Source organism: Sarcophilus harrisii, chromosome 5, assembly GCF_902635505.1.
Source record: "Sarcophilus harrisii chromosome 5, mSarHar1.11, whole genome shotgun sequence".
In the NCBI taxonomy this organism is placed as follows: Eukaryota; Metazoa; Chordata; class Mammalia; order Dasyuromorphia; family Dasyuridae; genus Sarcophilus; species Sarcophilus harrisii.
In genome coordinates this window covers 256,839,828-256,854,552 of record NC_045430.1, presented here as the reverse complement: position 1 = coordinate 256,854,552, position 14,725 = coordinate 256,839,828, and the positions used below count along the sequence as shown (strand labels likewise).

At 35.7% G+C, this 14,725-nt stretch overlaps 1 protein-coding gene across 1 annotated transcript in view; it reads right to left on the bottom strand.

Annotated features, from left to right (window-relative positions):
* The window catches only part of KCNH8 (potassium voltage-gated channel subfamily H member 8), a 381,840-nt gene that overhangs the window by 38,401 nt on the left and 328,714 nt on the right, over window positions 1-14,725 (bottom strand). The window contains exon 12 of the mRNA XM_003772021.2: window positions 1,755-1,793. Coding sequence (XP_003772069.1) covers window positions 1,755-1,793 — 39 coding nt within the window. The remainder of the gene's footprint in view (window positions 1-1,754; window positions 1,794-14,725) is intronic.

Below are 14,725 nucleotides of genomic sequence, written 5' to 3'. Positions count from 1 at the left end.
TTCTACATAGAGAAACCAAACCAAAGCAAACCAAACTATTCAGATTGAGGACTACTTCTCTGTCAATTCTCATATCATATATCATTGTTTAATAGAAATGAATTAAAAATCCCAACTATTATTAGATGCTCATACACACATATATTTCTATACACATATACATATGTATCTGCCTCTCTTTTAGGACTATTGTGAGAAAAGCCCTCTGTAACCATTTCAGAGCTAAGGAAATGTCAGTTTGCACTTGGGTTGGGCCATTTCATTGGAATGCCTATATTGATATATGAGAATTTATAGACTAAGGTCATCTTCTCAGTAAAAAGGAAGACTTTAATTAAAAACTAAATCTCTGGGAAATGTTTCTCTGAAACTTAGTATGTTTTTGAAAGCAGGAAGGTCATCAACTTGATGATATTGAACCAGCTTCAAATGGCATTTTGACCCTGAATCCAGTTACTTCTTACAAAAATGATGAGTTATACAGATAGATCTTAAATCTGTCATTCCCTTATCATTGGATTTCCCTCTACCAAGGTAGATCTCAGTTGGCCAAAAATTAATTAAAGGTTGTAGAGAGATATTAGAGGCTTAGAAAAATTGGCTGACTTGCCTGAGGTCACCTAACAAATAAGGGTCAGAGGTGGGATTTAAGTCATCTTGACCCCAACTCCAGCACTATCCATTATAGACCACATGACTGTGTGTCATGGCTATCTGTTTTGTTGTTGTTGTTCTTGATATTTGAGTTATGATTTTGATAACTTTACTCAAAATATAATCTAGTCATAGGAGACCTTAAAATGACTTTTCTATTTAAGATATTCAGATTGTGACATGGCTTGGTACTATTAGGAGAAGACATTTTTGTTCTGGATTTGAAATAATATTCATGTATTTCTAAGGCTAATTCACCATAGACTTATTTTTTTTACAAATGTAAAAATTGAGAAAAACTGTTTCTACTTGAATGAAACAACAGCAACAAAATCCTGGAGTACAGACTCCAGCTGAAGCAATTTTTGGTTTTCCAAATGCTAAATATGATTTCTGAGAAATTGTGTTTGCCAAGGTCTACATGCAGGGGTCCTTAAACTATGGCCCGTGGACCAGATGCATCAGCCGAGGACGATTATCCCCCTCACCCAAGGATATGATGTTTCTTTATTTAAAGGCCCACAAAACAAAGTTTTTGTTTTTACTTTAGTCCGGCCCTCCCACAGTCTGAGGGACAGTGAACTGGCCCCCTATTTAAAAAGTTTGAGGACCCCTGGAGAGGGTCAGGAGAAATGATGGTCCTCTTTAGATGCCATGGGGTAGTGGACAGAATGATAGTCAGGAGTAAGAAGATCTGAATTTGAATCTGGCTCACCATTTACTATCTGGATGGGATCCTCTCTAAGCAACTCTCTAAATCACTGACTGGCTAGAATCTGCATCTGTTATACAAGTTCCCATGCAGGTCCTCAATGGATTAAAGGGGGATTCTTGCAGAGTAATATAGAGAACCCTGATGCAGAAACCTAAAGACAAGGGTTTGTGACCTGGCTCTGTCTGTAACCTTGGACACCCAAGGCTTTAGTTTTCTTATCTGTAAAATGGGGATAGTGATGTTTGCTCAGCCTACTTCCCTCAGAAGAGGAATTGCTGTGAGGAAAATACTCTATATAAACTTTATAGCTGTAGAGAAACATATGCTATTATTTTTTTCTCTCACATCAATTTTATAAATGCACTTTTTATACATACACACATACCTGAGAGAGTGTGGATTTGTTTGATAGCCTTGATATAACCTGCAGGAACAAAGAACAAAGAACTATGTTGTTAATGATATCAGAGAAAGAGATTAGGAACTGGAGAGAACATTAAGTGTGGGTGAAAAGTATTGTCTGTTTATTAAATTGAAAACAAGGTAAACAGTCTCTCCCACTACTCACCTGGGGCCCCTGGAACAGAGTTCACTGAGCAGAGGCCGAAACATTCAATTTAATATGACATGCATTTATTAAGGACCTATTGTACTATGAGCCCTAACACTGGGGAGATAAAGATAAAAGAGAAATGTTTTCTATACTCGAGGAGTTCACATTTTACTGGAGGCATATGTCACACATAGACTAATAAATGCAAAATCTACATGAATTAAAAACAAAGTTCTTTTCCAGAGGGAAGGGACCTGTGACTGGCACAAGGGGCTGAGCTTTGAAAGAAAGTGGGGATTTCAAGAAAAGGAAGGGAGCAGGAAATATTTTCTAAATATGGGCATAGAATTGTACAAAGACATGGAGATCAATCATCATGTACGCTCTGAAAAGTCATGGAGTCGGCAAATAGAACAGCAAGTACACCTCACTAGACCTAGGGTGTGTGATGAAGTGTAATGTTCAGTGAAAGATAATAAATCTGAGAGGACTGGTGAGAATCAGGTTTTAAATATTAAATGGAGGAGTTTGTCTTGTGCCAGAGGTCATTTGGAGCCACTGAAGCTTATCAAACACAGATAGTACGTGGCTAGCTTTGTGTAGGAGAAAGATCAATTTGTCGGTTTAGTGGAAGAGAGATTGGAGATAGGATAGAGTGAAGGCAAGGAGACTCAGAGGCAATAATTCAGGATAGAAATGATGAGGATCAGAACTTGGGTGAAAGCTGTGAGTGTAGAGAGAAGGGAATAGATTGGATATAAAACTCTACTGGAGGTGAATTAGATAAGACACAGGAACTGACTGGATAGTGGGTATGGATGCGGATATAGATAGAGTTAAAATGCCAAGGGGGAGAACCTAGTTCCTTGAACTGATTTTAATGGAAAAAGGGAAGTCAGTAGAGGGAAGAGTTTTGGAAAATATTTATTTTGTCTTTGTTAAGATTAAGATATAGCGGAAGTGTTAAATACATTTCTAAAACACTCCAGAATGGACCCAAATCAAACTGAAATGTATTTTGAAAATCAATAAAATAAAAAAAGTTAGAATATAGATAATACTAATTTTTTTCTCAGCCAATATACATGCTAATGGGCAGATGAGAATACTTTCTTCCAATGGCCATGAAGGCCGGTGAAGCAAGTGCTATGGAACTTATAGAGCTTAATTAGACATCAAAGACCCCAAGGTCATCCACCGTATCACAAATCATCATCAGTCATCTTGGTTCTGTCCTGACACTGGACAGCGATGATTCTGAAAGAGTGACTTTGACAAATTCGTGCAACTCTTAAATCCAATTTATGCACAAACCAAAAGACATCACCATGGCATTTTATTGTTTTTCTCTGTCTCAGAGACCTGTGGTGATGGGTAGTGATGAAGCAGCAGGTGTCGATACATTGGGAGCAGTAAGTCACAACCCTTCACACAGTTAGCCCAGGCTATAAGAAAATCTTATTGGAAGCAGCTGGAGGATTTGGCAGATCCCTGGGTGTCTGAGCAGCCTTTTAAGGATTGTACTCTTACCTCCAGATGTGGGGGAGGGATTAGAAAAGGTGCCCTAAACTCCAGGATTAGAAAACTCCTTCATGCAGTTACATTGGTACCTTCTCTAAGTACCTAGAGCACTTAAAGGTTAAGCTCCCATATCAGTATGTGTCAGAAGTGGGACTTGATCTCAGGCATTTCAAAAGATTTGATAGTAATCCTAAGTACTTACATTTAAATATTGAAGCCTATTTTATAAATACTCACCTACATATTTTATTATTGATATTCCATAAAATTGTTTCTAGTGACTCCACAGACAAGCAAAAAGAAATGTAATGCTTATAGTTTTTGATAACCACATTAATACAAAATGTTATTATAACTTTATTTAGTAGACAATGTAGCCTGATGAATTTATTTTCCTGGTATAAGAAAAAACTGATAAAGGCCCCTTTTAAAATAATGCTATTATTAAGGAATAGGATTAAATCATTTTGTAGGGTAACTTACAGTAGACTTTTAATATATCCAGCTGTGTTTCAAAAAATATGATCTTAGTAACAATGGCATAATACTACATATTTCCCTTTTTTACACTGAATCAGAAATGAGACCTAAAGAAAAGGTAGTATTTAACAAATAACACTCACATATAAGTATGCAAAACATATTTTGATTTCTTTGCCAAAAATGCTATGGACTACATATCCTTTTGCAGATGGGAGATAAAGAAAATATTGAAATGTAAAAATACTCCTGGTATGGGATGGGGTTGGGGATCTCTGATACATATGCATTATTCCATTAAGTACTCTTAATAGTAATTCTCTTTGCTTTTATGGAAAGAAAACAAAAGAATAATATATGTGAAAGCACTTTGGAAATAAATGTGCTATGTAAGTGCAAGGTATTATTGTTATAGCCACTATGAGAATTCCCTATAATTCAGAAATGACCATATACTTTTAAATTTACAAATATCTTAAAAGAGAAAAGATGCCCTAAAAATTGTCTGCTTACCCCACATTGGCCTGATTACTGCGGCAGACAGGGATACTATCCTTTGGTCAAAACACTAAAAAATGTACAAAAACTGCAAAGTTGATTTTAATCACCATTGGTACATGGAACATGCACATACTTATAGACAACACAAAATATGGTAGACCTGAAAGACCTGAGAGATCAGGAAAATGCCATACCACTAGTAGTATACAGGCACTCATCGTGATCAATCCTGATGAGGTCAAAGAATTGATTGCATGACATTGGCACTGGACCACTCAACATGGGATGCCCTTCTCAAAAACACTTTGATTAAGTGTAAAAAAGTGACATATATAGTATTATTTCATTGTTATGAAGAGCATATTCTTCGAAACACGCAAGTGCATACATTAAAAGCATACTGTAAGTTACCCTACAAAATGATTTAGTCTTATTCTTTAATAATGGTGTTATTTTAAAAGGGGTCTATATCAGATTTTTCACACATCAGGAAAATAAATTCATCAGGCTACATTGTCTACTAAATAAAAACATTCTGTGCTTCTATGAACAAAGCAGAATCGAATTAACTCGGAAGAAACGAGAAATATCCAAAGTTAGAGAATCCACCCCAAATGGTCACAGAAACCATTTGAGTCTGACTTCTGGAAGAGCATTCTGAGCTCATGTTAGTCTGATCAGCTCTAGTTGGACCCACTAATTGGACTCTGACATAGGGATATCATTTTGGTTCTGTTTGAGAATGAAGTATAATTGACCAACCAACTGACCCCTGTTTCTATTTGAGTTGACACTACTGTCTTATAGGACAGAATATCTAGGTGTAAATAACCAAAAGTCAGTTAATTATGCAAGACCAAAGCTGAGAAGAGATGAAGGAGTCATCTCTACAGAGATGATAGGTGAACAGTGGGGAGTTTGAGATTATCATGTGAGAGAATATAAAGAGAAAGAAGAAGAGAGCCTTGGATGGAGCTTTGGGGGACAGAGCCTTAATTGGTCAGTCAATAAGCATTTATTAAGCATCTACTATGTGTTAATCTCAGTTAGTGTGACTTGGAGGGAGATCCAGCAAAGAAATGAGAGGGAGGAACAGAAAAAAGACCAAATCACAAAAATCCCAGAGAAGAGAGAATTTCAGGGGAAGATGGTGGCCATTAATGGCAAATGCTAGGGAAAGGTCAAGAAGGATGCAGAGAAAAGGCTGTGAGATTTGGTAGTGTTACCAAAATAAGGAAACAGTTTCACTCTGCCCAAAGGGCTATCAAACTGTGTGTCTCCTTTGATCCAGCAGTGTCTCTACTGGGCCTGTATCCCAAAGAGATCTTAAAGGAGGGAAAGAATCGACATGTGCAAAAATGTTTATAGCAGCCCTTTTTGTTGAGGCAAGAAACTGGAAACTAAGTGGATGACCATCAGCTGGGGAATAGCTGAATAAATTATAGTTTAAGAATGTTATGGAATATTATTGTTCTGTAAGAAATGACCAGCAGGATGATTTCAGAGGGCCTAGAGAGACTTACAGGAAATGACACTGAGTGAAGGAAATAGAACCAGGTGAACACTGTACATGGCAACAAGAAGATTGTGTGATGATCAACTGTGATGGATGTGGCTCTTTTCAACAGCAAGGTGATTGATTCAGATCTGGGATAGAGAGAGCCATCTGTATCCAGAGAGAGGACTGGGAGTACTGAATGTGGATCATACCATAGTATTTTCATGTTTTTTTTTATTGTTGTTTGCTTGTTTTTTTTTTCTCATTTTTCCCCTTTTGATCTGTTTTCTTGTGTAGCATGATAAAAATGGAAATATATTTAGAAGAATTGCACATTTTAAATTTACATTGGATTACTTGCTATCTAGGGGAAGAAGTGGGGAGAAGGGAGGGAGGAAAAATTAGAACAGAAGGTTTTATTAGGGTGAATGTTGAAAACTATCTTTGCATGTATTTTGAAAATAAAAAGCTATTATTTTTACAAAAGAAGGCAGTTTCAGTTAAGTGATGAAGTTAGAAACTTATTATAAAGGGATGAGAAGTGAGAGCAGAAAAAGTGTGATGACTTTAGATAATTTTCCCTCCCCCTCTTTTCTGGAATGTCTAAAATGAAAAGGAAGACAGAAAAATAGGATGATAGCTTATAGGGATAAGTGGAAGGTTGTTTTTTGTGTGTTTTTGTTTTTGTTTTGGATGAGGGAAGCTTGGATATTGTGTAGGAAACTGAGAGGGAGCCAATAGATAGGAAAATTGAAATTAGAAAGAGGCCAGTTGGGCAGCTTGGATCCATGTTTCCCAGTGATATCACTGATAATAGCTGCAGAGAAAGAGCCCCAACCAGTATTTGGTTCATATTCTGTAGCAAAGACCCTAGAGATGAAAGTAGTGGGCCTGAAGGGGAGATATTTGTTATGTGCCCAGCTCCTACTACAGAACTTTTACATACATATTTAATTGATTTTCTTGAATGACTGAATCTTCCTCTGTAAAAACCCCTCTCCCCCAACATTTTCCTTTCTTCTTCAATGTCCTTGGTCTGACTTACTTGTTCATATTTTCTTCCTATTAATTGCATTATCTTCCACATTTTCTTACTTTACTTTTACACAAATTAGAAAAGCAAAACAAATTTGTTAAATTGTGGGATCTTATTTTGACTTAAAAATATATCTGTTTTTGCAACTATCCCTCCCTTCTCCAACTTCCTTAAGATTTAAGGAAAAAAATATTGTATTCCCATGCTTGTTTATTATTGAAAATTCTAGCTGTGGATCTTACATGTGGAATCCTAGATAGAGAGATGGACTAGACCTCAGATGTCATTCTGGGAAATTCCTAGTCTGCAGATAAGGAAATGGAAGCCCAGAGATGTGAAGAAACAAGTTAGAAATCAAAAAGGTAGTAAATGGTAGGGACAGAATTAGGAATTCTTTCCTTCCTTCCTCCCTTGCTTCCCCCTCTCTCCCTTCCTTCTCCCATTCCCTCCCTCCCTTCTTGACTTCCTCCTTCCTTACTTTCCCAACCTGTGAACAAATCTACCTCCAAACCCAGAGCACTTTACACCAATCCCATGGTAGACAAAGCCTGTGTCTTTTATTTGAATGACAATTCTGTGTTGCAACCTGCAACCTGTGCACTAAGGAGGTTAATAAACACACCAGACTGAGTCCTCAGGGCAGTTCAGACCACACCATCATTTGTAAAGGGTGTATTAAAAGTGGAAAAAAAGAACCTTCCTTTTGAACATAGGGTGAGAAGCTCTGGAAATTATGACATATCTTGGAAAAAGGCTTCAGGTCACATCTAAATTACTTTTTGCCTGAATGTGTTTCTTTTATTTTCAAGCAGTGATAAAATAGTACAAAATTAGCATCATCTTAAGTTGAATTAAAAAAAAATAAAAAGAAAGACTCCTGGAGGAAAAGAAAAAAAAAGTCTTCCTAGTGAGACAGACTGAGATTCTGTAATTATGTCAACCTCTCCCTGTTTTTTGAGTTGATTAGGGAAATCGTTCTGTTATTATTTATACCAGTGTAAGCCTCATTATTGCTGTGCAAATATGCTTCATCAATGTTTAATTTTATCGGAGCAGTCAACCCATTCTACATCTGCTTTGCTGTCAGAATGTGCCTTAATCAGAAGTATTGTACACATACGTTTTGTAATAATTCCCCAAACAGTGACAAATAAAACAGCTGAATAATTAAAATGTGAAAAATAAAACAAAATTAGAGTCCTGTTGCAACAATGAGATGTTTTATGGGGTTCTCACTTAGAGGGAGCTGTCCTGGCTTAACAGAAGAGCCTTTCACCAACCATTTAGCCAGAAGAATGGAAACTCTTGGAGGGCAGGTAGGGGTTTTGTGTTTGTCTCCATAGTCTTAGCCACCTAGCATAAAAGTGATGCACATTATAGGATCTTTATAAAAACTCACTGATGAAAGTGATTGAATAGTGAATTGCTGAATAGTGACCAGAATGAGTGTGTAAAGTGCTTTAAAAACCTTAATTTCCTCAAGAAATAATAACTGCTGCTCCTGCTGTTTTTGTTGCTATAACAACAATATTGTAAAAACAGACAATTGGAAAGACTTGGAAATTCTGTTCAACCCAATGACAAACTGTTATGTTAGGGTTCTAGTAATGAAATATATTGTCCAATTTCTAATAAAAAAATGATGAGTAAAAAGATGCAGAATGGCACTGAGGTTTTTTTTTTTTGGTGTAATCAATAAAGGTATTTATTGTACTTGTTGATTTGTGTGCATGTCTATGTCTGTGTATGAATGTGTATATATATATGTGTGTATATATCTATGCATGAGTGTACATATTATATATATGTACGTATATTCATTTATTTGTTTTTATATGCATTCATTATTTCTTCCTTCTACTTCCCCCAACTGACTGAATAATTTTTTAAAAAAGAAAGAAAACCCTTATAAAAAGACTGAATATTTGTTACAAAGGTTTCCTTTTTTTTTCAGCTGGGGGATGTGGGAGGAAGAGAAAATAACATAAATTATTAAACATTTTTAATAGTAATTAAAATAATTTATAAGAGAAATAACAAATACATGTTTGTTGAGCTAAATTGTGTGTAAGCAAAGCACTGGGCTAACCTTTTGGAGAACTTGAATGATTGTTAGTGGCTGCTCTGATAGAATCTTCTTCCTGTGAAATATGTATAAGACTAAGACAGGCAGATATCAATACCATCTAAGGAATAAATAACAAGTGTTCCTTGACTCTCCTTCATTTAAGTGCTCCTCTGATTCCTCATAGTATGGAAGGGTCTTTGACTTCTTGAAGGCTCAGCCAGTGGACAACAAATTCTGCAAGATCCTACCACAGCTGGAAGAAAAGGTATTACATATGAACCTTGTTAATTGACTCTCTGCTTTTGTTCTTGTGACAAGCCCTGAGTAGAAGTTCATCACCATTATGGCTGCAGAATGATTTTTTAGCCAAAGAAACTCTCAGAGATCAAGTTATGAATCAGTTGTGACCTGTGTAGCTACAAACAGAACTCAAATGGACAGAATTATAGATCCTTGAAGTGCACAATAATTATCGTTCAGAAAAACCTAATGGGGATCCTAGGAAAGGTACAAAGTAAAGCCCATAAACGTCTGCTTGAATGTTCACCCTGTGCTCACCTTGCTGAGAGCAAGGCAAAGATTAGATAATCAACCAACAGGCTTTTAGTAAGTGCCTGTTGTGTTTTAAGAACTTTTTCAGGCCCTGGGAATATGAAGAAAAAGATGAAACATTTTCTGCCTTCAAAGAGCTTTTGCTCCACTTGGGAAGACAATAAAAACAAATAAAATATGAAGCTTATAGTCTATGGGCAAAATATTGTAATCAATATTATTATTATGTAAGTTAGTTATTAACATTTCCCTAAAATGGTTTTTTCTGACAGATCATTCAGTCATGTATTCACATATGCATATGATATATAGAGATTTGTGTAAAATAGGTTGAATTCTGTTTTTTAAAAGATAATCTTCCAATTTTCTACCTTTTTCAGGACTTTTTTTCCTCCTTAAGTAAGCTATGATGCAAAAATACATAAGGGGATAAGTATAAGTGAATAGATATTTATACTTTAAACACATCCATACTAATTTGATCTTATCTTTTTATGTTTGGGTTCAAATCCCTAAAGTACAAAGCCACTGAATTTGTAGGGCCTTGGGTCAGGTATGTAGATAGGAAGACCAAATATGGTTTCAGACACTTCCTAGATGTCTGATCCTGGGAAGTCACTTAATTCCATTTTTCTTGGTTTCCCCATCTGTCAAATGAGTAGGAGAAAATGGCAAATCTCTCCAATATCTTTGTTAAGAAAACTCACCAAATGGGGTCACAGAGAGTCAGACACATTGAAATGACTGAACAACAACAGGAAGTGTCCTATTTACTGGAGATGTGGGAAAATCAGGACACACTGAGTGAAAGAATTATTGATTAGTGTCCAATGACTTATATTTAGTTAGGGAAAAAAAGGAGAGATGATTTCTTGCCATAGATATGGAAACTTAAAGAACTCAGCCTGGTAGGGATATTTCCAGAGGCAATGGCTTGGGACAGATAATTGCAACTAATGTTAATGGAATTTGTACAGTTCCTAGCCCTCACATGGAGCGGAGGTTTACTATCCCCCCTCCCATGGCCTGGTTTTGTTTCCAGTAAAATGCCCCTTCTCGAGCTTGCAAAATCAGCTACTGGGTAATTGTAGCAAAGGACAATGGTAAATTTGACAAGATTTTCCAGTTGCATGCTGAGGATTTGTGCTTCCAAAGCAGGTCTATTGAGACAGGCATTCAATTTGATGCAAGAGGTTTGATCAACAATGCTCCCTCATGCCCTGTTAAAGTTAATGCCCAATGCTGAGTCTGCTGCTAGAATACTCTTAACCAATTATGTACCCTGAACCAGATGTGGGACCACTGCCAATTCAGAATGGGGAGGCAGTGGAGTGGAGAGTTCTGGAGATATGAGACCTGAGATCAGTTGAATCTTAATGCTAATTCTGCCAAATTATGTGACCTTGGACAAGTCATCTAAAAATTGGGAACCATGATACTTTTCTTGCTTCAGATGGTTGAGAGGAAAGTACTCTATGGATCTTTGAACAAGAAATATCATCATGGGAGGTATTTGTGGCACAATGCAGAGGACAATGGATTAAACTCAGGAAGATCAGGGTTTAATTTCTATATTAGACATTTACTACCCGTGGTATAGTGGGAAGAGCCCTGGTTCTGGAGTCAAGGAAAATGGATTCAAATTTTGCTTCTGACACACTACCTGGATGACCTTGGGAAAGTAATTTTGTCTGAGATTCAGTTTCTTTATTTGTAAACTGAGGGATAGTGGGAAAACATACTGGGTTAAATAAATCATCATCTTGTTACTTTCTACATGTCTATCTGGCAAAGATAGCTCGAGACTGTTTTGATTGTGTGAAATTCTCTGATGTTGGCCAAGAAATCACTTTACTTTTTGACATCTCCATTTCCTCACCTGTATAACATGGGCACCATAATAGCATAATACAGTAATAGTTCAATGGGTGATCATGAAGATCAGGTAGAGAATCTATATAAAGTACTCTAGACATTTTAAAGGACTATAGGAAGGTGAACTCTGATGATACTGTCATGTGAAAGGGATGACTATGCTCTTCAAAGGAAGCTTTTTGTTAATATTCTCTGAAATTCTATTATGCTAAGAAACGATAGCAGCATTGAACAAGCTGAAGATAGTCTCTCAATTAACGACAACCTTCTCATTGAGTAATTCATTCCTTATAGAGAATGTTTCAATAATAACCACTTTTTGTTGTTCAGTCATGTCCAACTCTTCATGATTCCATTTGAAATGTTCTTGGCAAAGATGGGAGTGAATTGTCATTTCCTTCTCTGGCTCATTTCATAGATTAGTAAACTGAAGCACACAAAGTTAGGTCACATAGTAATCTCATCATGCATTTGAACTCGGGCCTTCTTGACTCAAGGCTTAGAACTCTATCCACTGTGCCAAGTTCATTATAACATATGTATAAACATAAAACTTACATAATAGATGTTTATGATTATACATATTATACAAGGCAATTGTATTATTTAATAAGCATATAACCTAATTATATTGAATAACTATTTAATATTATATAATCATCACATATTATATAATTATGTATAATTATATGCTTATATAATATTAATATCATAATATAGAACATGTATTAATTATTAAATTATATAATGGAGTCTCAATAGTAACCACTATAAATTACAAAAAGTTATTACTAATAATAACTTTATTGTTATAATAATTACCTTAACATAATTAACTATTGCTTTAATAATAATTAGTTTAAATGATTGTTTTAATTGTTAATCAAAAATAATGTTTTAATAATTATTATTTTATAGTAAAGGTATTTTACTTGTTGATTAAAACTATTGTTTTAATAATAATTGCTCCAGTAGATTTTTTTAGATGTTCCTTCTAAAGTACTTCTCTCGGTTTCTTTGCGGAGGTGGGAGTCTATAGATGTAAATATCCATGAAGCAGCAGACTTTTTTGATGCACTGTTAAATTTTGCCAAAAATTTCCCCTCTTTTAAAATTCTTTGATATTAGGAATTGCTTTCTTGGAAGGAAAAGAAGAAAGGATACTGGAAAATAATTTTAAAATTTAAAAAGCACTAAACATTTATTTAATGTGTCTCCTATTTAGTAACAAATTATGTCATTTTGATGTTAGGGAAACATAAAAATAAACTATAAATAAAAATGCAGTCTGTTTTCTTTTTTTTTTTTTAATGAAACAAACTATTGCTGCTGACAAAGTGTGTGTGAGTGCAAAGCATGTTACTAAATATAGTGTTTGATTAGACTTGAAGTACCAGCTAAGTCTTCACACAGCTTTGGGGTTAGGCAAGGGGACTGTACTTCTCTGAACATCATAATGTCAAAGTTTTAGAGAACTGGATACTAAATTCCTTGGGCAAGTCACTTCACATATTTTTGCCTTATTTTTCTCATATATAAAGTAAGGGAGTAGTGGTACACAAGACTAACAGGTAGCATTTTATAAAGCCTTCTAAGATTTGCAAAGTGCTTTATAAATGTTAACTCATTTGAGCCTTAAAGCAACTCTGGAAGATAGATGTTCTTATTATTTCTATTTTACATATGGAAAAACTGGGGCACAGAGACCTTCAGTTACTGCAACACTGAGAGAAGTCAGTATCTGAAGCAGAATTTAGCTTAATTAGCCCTGACTTCTAGAGTTCCTCTTAGCTCTCAATCCACAGCCCCATATTTGAATCATAAAATCACCTGGGTTGAGTGAAGGAATTCTCTTTACACACAAAACCATTTCTTGGTTCTGGACTAGCCAAAAGTAACATGTGCTAAATTATAATGGTGGAGCTCCTTTTGATCAGACTGATTAGGATCCTGCGAAGAGGATTTTACGTATACTTCCATTCATATAATAGAAGAGTTTCTGAAAAGTTACATGAAATTCCTTATAAATAAACTAAGAAACATAAAAGAATTCCAATGGATTTCTCTAGCTAGAGAAACATCTAAATAAATTGTGGGAGATTGAAGTAGAATCAAGATGGCAGAGTGGTGAGCTTGAATTCTTTTCTGCCAAGATCTTCTATAGCAATCTTGATGATAACCCACATTGAATCCTGATGGGGAGATTCAGAAAATATCTAGATGAATAATTTCTCTAGTCCAACTTGGCCCCAGGGAAACACAGAGGGAGATCTACAGACACTGGAACTTGGGCTAAGCCAGAATCTCATCTTCAGATCACATCCAGTGCCCAAGAAAAGACTGTGTACCAGGCCAAGAGGAAGTTCCAATATCTATCTATATTTGTCTTTGTCTATATCTACATATCTATATCTAGGTAGATATAGATATACATAAATATATATTAAATAGATAAAAATATAAATATAGACAGTCTTCCACCAGATCCACATCAAAGCAGTGGAATGGGGACAATTGCCAATTGGCAGCTTTGTTGCCTACTATCCAATTCTGGGTCATAAGGGGTCCCAGAGAAAAGAAATTTAATTCAGAAGTAAGTAAACAAGTAGAAGTTGAGCACCTGAAATTCTGCTATTCTGCATGCCCAGAGCTTTCCAGTTGGCTTGTGGATGCTCAATCCAACAACAGTCTCCTTTTGCCTAGACATAAATTCAGGTCAGATAATTGCAGAGCTCACATCAAGGGAGCATCAATGAGACGTAATTCTAGATCAGATAATTTAGAGAATACTGAAAGCTTGGACGCCCTCCAGCTGGTCCCAGAGATTAAGGAACAACAACACAACAGCCCCGAGAAAATAGCCACAGAATCAGCTCAGAGAAAGGCTAGAGATTTTCGCTCTTGTGCTGGAAGAATGGCAAATTTAAAAAAAAGAACAACACTATAAAGGACTATTATAGTTGCAGGCATGCCCAAGACACAAACTCAGAATAAGAGAATGACTCCCAAACATCTACAAACAAAAATATCCTAGAATAACATAGCTTAGACAAAAACTCAATTGGAATTTCCGAAAGAGATGAAGTAAAATTTGTTTTTTAAAAGAGATTTAAAGTGCTTTTATAAAAAGAAGAAAAAATACAAAAGAGTGACAGTTATATAAGAGAGAATTGGAACAGGAATGAACAGCTTGGCACAAGGATTTGAAAACTTCCCAAGCAACAAACTCCCAGAAAACTTGAATGATGCAAGTAGAAGTTGGTGATTTTATA